The sequence below is a fragment of the Microplitis demolitor genome, chromosome 9, assembly GCF_026212275.2.
Source record: "Microplitis demolitor isolate Queensland-Clemson2020A chromosome 9, iyMicDemo2.1a, whole genome shotgun sequence".
Taxonomy (NCBI): Eukaryota; Metazoa; Arthropoda; class Insecta; order Hymenoptera; family Braconidae; genus Microplitis; species Microplitis demolitor.
The window spans coordinates 2,516,218-2,522,749 of record NC_068553.1 but is presented as its reverse complement, the minus strand read 5'-3'; the positions used below and the strand labels follow the sequence as shown (position 1 = coordinate 2,522,749).

The following is a 6,532-nucleotide window of genomic DNA, read 5'->3' as shown; positions in this document are numbered from 1 at the left end:
TGTGAGAACACTTGTAAAAATTAAACTAGTACGGAACTAGTGTATAAGTGTGAGAACACTTGTACTTAAATTTTCTCATTCTTATTGACCCAGGACTGAGGACTGAGAGTAAAAACTCTGACTGCGAAAACTGCTACTCAGAAAAAACTCAAGACTACTTTTTTTTTTATTTTGGGGCCCTTTTTATGTGTCTAGTTTGTTCTATTTTGTCTATTGTTAGGGGGAAAACTGTGTCCAATCGAAGCACAATTCCTTTGGGTCCTTTCCCTTTCCCTAGGATTTTCCGTTAGGGAAGTGGTAAAAGCCCATCCCCGATGCGTGCCTATGTGTGTGCGCATCCACACATACACCTACATACACAATATTCTATAATATTGTAACTTATTTATAATAATAGAATTTATATCTATTTTATAAATTTTTCTTATGACTATTTACTTTTATTTATTTATCTAAATTTTTATTTATATTGTTTTAATTGTTTACTTGTATATAAATATTTTTTTTTCTTTCATAATTTTATTTCTTTAAATTTTATTAATTTATTTATTTATGTAAAGAATTTTTGATTTATTCTTTTATTTATTCGAGTTTTATTAATTTATCCAATTTATCCAAGGGGTCATTAAAAAAATGCATTCGATTGTTTGCTCTAGCATTTCTACGTGCGTCAGAGCAAACAAATTTACTAATTCTAAACACTTTACTACTACATTATTTCTTATCACTCTAGGGTTATTAAAAAAATAAAATCTGGTCGCCACGTAATTTTAATGAAAAAATAAAATTTAATATAAAAAGTTCAGCATCTGAGCTGGACGTAACATGTTTATATTTACACTTTTTTTTTTTCACTTCCAACGTGACTTACGTAGTCAGCAGTTTTGAACTGTGGGAAGAAAAGACTTCCGTTGGAAACCGCGGAGGGATATTTTCTTATGAAGCAGAAAAGATCTTTTATGGCATCGGTGGAGTGATATTTTCGAGGCAGAAGATGCAAATAAAAAGAAAGAGGCAGTTACTATAGTTAACCCTTTAACGCTTGAGGGCATTTTCTCTACTTTGTGGCCTGTCAAGTAGGCCGCGTATCTGGGTTAGTGTGTATCCGTGAGCTCTGGTAAGCAGTACAGTGATTGAGAAGTGATCGTGGCAACACCGTTCACTGTTGCTGCGCATCTTTTTTGCGTTTAATAATATTTTTATTACTGTGGCCGAAAGACAAAACCAAAGTAACCATCAAAATAAACTGAGCCGCTTATTATTTAATTATGAGTAATGTCAGAAGACTTACTTATTATTAATTAGTAAATTATCTATTCAACTTTTTCCCAATTCAGAGTCTCAAGGAGTCTGTGTGGGGATAAAACCAATCACAGTAAGGCTGCGTGAGTATCGGTTCAATCCGATTAGTGCATGTGTGCGCCCTTTTTGCTATTTTTTCTGCGACTTCTTTACTTAATAGGCTAGCACTCTCTCACTTAAGAACGAAGACATGCGATCCAAATTAAGAGCAAAGATTCAAAATCAACCGTAAAAGTGTTAATTTATAATAAACGCTGAAAAGTTATTAATCGAACTGTTTAAGTAAGAGCATTTGTATGTTGAACAGTGTATTCATTTTTATGATAGATAAGCAATAAATGTTAAATTATTTTTATTTTTTTGTAAACAAATTTATAAAACGTTTCCCATTTATAACTTTACAAAAATTTAATTTTGATAATTAATTTTTTTTAATTAACAATAGAATAATTAATAAATATTATTTATGGATGATATTTTTTTATTCAAATAAATTTGAGAAAGAATGAAGTTGTTTGAATTTTTGAATTAAAAATTTTTCGTTATTATTATTAATTTTTCAGAGATTTTATTTTTTTTTTCTTTACCTTACATTTACTGAGTCGTTTCATATATTTTCCTTCACATTTTTCCCAGGCTTAGGACTGGCAGTCAGAATTAATTTCTTCTGGCATGTTTAAAAATATAAAAAAAAACCCAGCGTTCTTGCTCCACATAAATATTTAATACGTGGCGTTAAAATGATAAATATTGGAGATTATATTAAAAAACAAATTCTAACTAAATTAATGCAAAGCAATTGATTAATCTTGTCAAACATTTTTTCGAAGCTTATCAAATTTAATCTTTCGTATTTTCATTAATGGGTTAAATTGATAAAAAGAAAATTATCTACTGATTTAAAATTTAAATTAATAGGCATATGGTCGAATTTTTTTGAAAATAATTTATTGACAAAATTACTAAAATTCCTGTATCGCGTGAACGAAGAGCCTGAGCTAAGGAGATCTTTTTTTGTAGTGAATTGAATTTCCTAAAATTTTGTGATTAAAAAATTCAAACTATTATTAAAAAAAGTTATTTTCAGAACCAACGCAGAAAATTGAATTGGAGTCTGAGTGAAATTACTCGAAAGACTTGTGAAGAGTATTAAATTACCTACAATATGCCGCAAACGGCGACCCGATAACTTGACATGCGGATAAGCGATAGAGAATCAAAAAAAAAATCCTAACTTTCCAATGTACTTAAAATGGGAAAACTTCATAATCCGATGTAAAGTACTTAAAATTAAAATGAGGAGCCGAAAATTTCAGGGAATGTTTTTCAATGTCTACAACAATATTTCGAAGTGGGAGTAAAAACAAAAAAATAGTCGTTCTAAAAGGAGCACCCTAACATACATAAACATAGATTACATATTCTGGCAATTTTAATGTTAATGCTATTGACTTTTTATTCCATCAACTATCGGAATTGAATTTAAATTTTTATTACTTAAGCAATAGTTCAAAGGTCTTGGCATCAATTCAAAAAAGTGAATTATTAAAAATAAATAAATTTAATCGACTATAAATTTTATATTAGTTAAACTATCGATAGTATATGGTATATTAACGCATTGAATGGAAGGTGCTTTCGACAACGAGTGTGATTGGTTTATGAGCCGTTAGGTGAGTGTTGCCAACACACGAGTGTCGAAAGCCCTTCCTACTCAATCCGATACAATAGTTTTTTCATCGAATGGTAAGAACGAATGTCTATTATTGGTACAAAAGGACACTACATTAAACTTAATCTTCTAATTAACCTAAAATAATATTCGATCGTATTATTATCAAATTTACTCCTGTATTATTTCTAATACAATAGATTATTAAATAATAATAATAAAAATTAAATATGATTTAATTGATTTTTATAAAATATATATAATATATAATAGTATAAAATTATTTTGATCTATTTTAACATACTGATACTCAACAAAAATAACTAGAGTATCGAGTCATGGTTCACATAGTGAATTGTACATTATAATTAAATACAGTTAAATTATTTTCTATAGTCTGGGACTTTCCGCTGTCCTAACCCGAGACGGCTGTTCATTGGGTTTTCTGTTGGATCGTTTAATGACTAATAAATAGTATATCTACATGTATATATATAAAAAATGTTGATTTGTTATATTTTTCACAAATAATGTGGACAATCTTTCGCAATGGTTATTCTTTTTAGTGTCATTTTTAACCGATCAAAGATGTGCTTTTTTACCATGAGTTACAAAAATAATTTTTTTATATATATTAAGAAATGAGGTTATATATAATCTAACCTGATCGTGTTTGAGAAATGAATCCTATCAGTTACTATATGTAAATTATTATGAAATTATATTACTATAAATTACTACTATGAAATATGACTGATAAAATCCATGTATAATCCCAAATAGAGTGAATTCGCTTTGGTTTCAACTTAACGGATTTACTTAGTCATGATTTAAGATGATCAAGTCGAAATTAAGTTTCATTTGTGACTGGGGATGTGTCAATTTGATCAATGTCACAAATTGTTCATATTAATAAAGGCATAGCAGACTAGAAGATCAGAGTATAATCCAGCGATAACAAAAGTTGAGCAGCATCGACGTGGGATATGGGTTGAATCAGTAATCCCTTCCGAGAAAGAATGTCTCTATGAAATTTTTTATGCTGGCAATAGTCTACTAAAATTTTATAAAATTTTACAAAACTTTATAAATTTTGTAAAATTGTAGCAGACCATTTTCAGTATAAAATTTGAAATTTTTTGTAAAAACATTCTTTCCCGGGGCATTATTAATAAAATTATCATTATGACTATAATTAATCAGATTATAATAATAATTCACAGATATTTAAATATTTTTACTATAAAATGACTAACTATTGTACTCTTTATACAACCGTATTGCAATAATTATAAACTTAAAAACTAATAAGCATATAAATAATACATTAACTAAAACGCTGATCATATTTAATTCTTTTAATCTGAGGCGAAACATTCTCTACATCAATAATACTTTCACAGTTATTATTATCATTAACATGGTAATGTTGACTCCTATTTATTCTATTTTTTATATTTAAAACTGGTTTACGTTTAACAGATTCTATTTTAATCTTTTCTTCAGGAATTCTTACGATTATTGGTGTTCTTAAACTATTATCTTTAACAATAGACGATTCTAAATTAAAATGACTTGCAATATTTTTTTTTCGCGTATCAGTAGATTTAATATTATCGTTAATGGGTGCTAATTTAGATTTATTACAACTATTAAGACAAACTGGCTTTAACACATTATCAAAGGACTGTTGTCTTTGAATACTATCAGCAGGTTTAGAAAATTCAATCGGTATGAATAGACTTCTCAGGGGTGGTTGTAAAGCGGAAGATGAAAGTGGTGGCAATGACGGTAAAGATTGTTCATGTTGATGCTGTTTTAACTTAGATTCTGAATGTCCATTCATAATATCCATAACTTTATGCTTCAAACGAGATGGACTTTTATCAAAGATAGCCAAAAATTCTTGAGTTAATTCTTCAAGTAATTTTAATGTGATTGACGAATCGATATATGAGTACCAAGTTTTTTCTTCTCTACTCAATGGAATCTCCCAACTAGACCATTTGCTTGCAAAGTAAACGCAAAAGCATGCAACAACTTTTGGCTTATATTGGAGACACATTGTCGTAAGGTGTAAACTTTCTATCGCCATGAAGTAGGAGGTGCGTGTTAACTCTTTGTTTGCTTGGATATCTTGACAAATTTGGAGAACATAAACATGTGGATGAATAACAGTAAATTCAAAACCTAATGTCTGAAGTAAAACATTTTCACAAAATAATATATGATTTTCTTCTTTCAAATATTCTTCAGATCTTGTTGAACCGTAATCAATTTCTCTACCTATGCAAGCATTCAATGTTTTTATAGTCCATTCTAATTTTCTGGGCATGTTTTCAACTTTAGCAGCCAAAAATAATGCTACTGCAGAAATTGAATATCTATGAAACTTTTGCAGCGAATGATGTACATAAAATCTATGCATGTAAACAATCGCTGTGCATATAATTGATTGTGGCAATTTAAGTCTTTCACCAATATCGTTAATTAAATCAGCAGCCTGTTGTCTATAATTTAATTCTTTATCAGCGTTATAACCACACTTTCGACTTGGCGAGTTTTGTAATTGGTCTTTTGTGTAGTACCATTTTTCACCATTGGCAGTCATTTTATATATACTAATACAATTTTTTTTTAGCAACACTTAGTAGCAGCCACAAAAATTCGCGTCTAGAACTTAGCTTAAGCTGACCTCTACAAATTTTATTTTATTCGGACAACGCACGTGGGTTCCCGCAAGAAAAAAACCCGCACTCAATTAAAAAAAAATTAAATGGAATTATAATAAATTACTTTACGGTTAGTAACCTTAAAATTTAGTGAAATGATGTAAAATTATTTAAGTTGGAGAGTGGGACAAAATACAGGTACAAGAATTAATGAAAAATAAAAATTTTATTATTGCCAGATATATCAATAAAAATTACTTACAATTAAACGCAGTAATAGTTTCGACAATAATTAGGTTACTCCTTGGTTACAACGGTTTCCATATAATTCTTTGAACACGTGGCACAGTATTTATTTTTCACACTTAGCTATTTTTAATTATAATGCAGTATTATTGTAAGTAAATAAAGGAATAATTAATAAAAAGAAAACAATTGTGAGTTTATCACTTCAGAATTGAATTTATAGCAACTAGTCACTTGTATTATTTATTATAATTTTAATAGCATGTGGGTACTTTAAGATCTAAGATCGAAGTGGCTGATTTACATTACAGTTTTTTCGGTCTTACATTTCACTTCCTTTCCCCTACTCCCCATACGGTTGCTTCGTCCTGATTGGTGTTTTAGTTCTGGCCTGATATGGCGGTTGATTTAAAATGGACGTATTGTAAACTTAGTAGTTACATTGCCGAAGAGATGGAGTTGAAGGTAGAGTAAGTGTGAGTCTGTATGTTTGAGATAAAGTTAGTATATGTGTTGAGTTGAGAGTACGAAGCATGTGTTTGCGGTGAGTTATATGCGTTGAGAGTACGAGTACGTGTACGGTATGTTGAATGTTTTGGAGTGACTGTGTAATTGAGCGTGAATTTAACGGGGGATGTCT

General features: G+C 29.5%; 1 protein-coding gene across 1 annotated transcript; it reads right to left on the bottom strand.

Annotated features, from left to right (window-relative positions):
- Window positions 1–4,301: 4,301 nt before the first annotated feature.
- On the bottom strand, window positions 4,302–5,585 carry LOC103568953 (cyclin-T2-like). Its single transcript, XM_008546381.2, has one exon. The coding sequence runs from the start codon at window positions 5,583–5,585 to the stop codon at window positions 4,302–4,304; it is 1,284 nt and encodes a 427-aa protein (XP_008544603.2).
- Window positions 5,586–6,532: the final 947 nt, after the last annotated feature.

Bases quoted from the DNA above. Each gene is read 5' to 3' on its own strand.
- LOC103568953 (XM_008546381.2), bottom strand. From the start codon at position 5,585: ATGACTGCCAATGGTGAAAAATGGTACTACACAAAAGACCAATTACAA.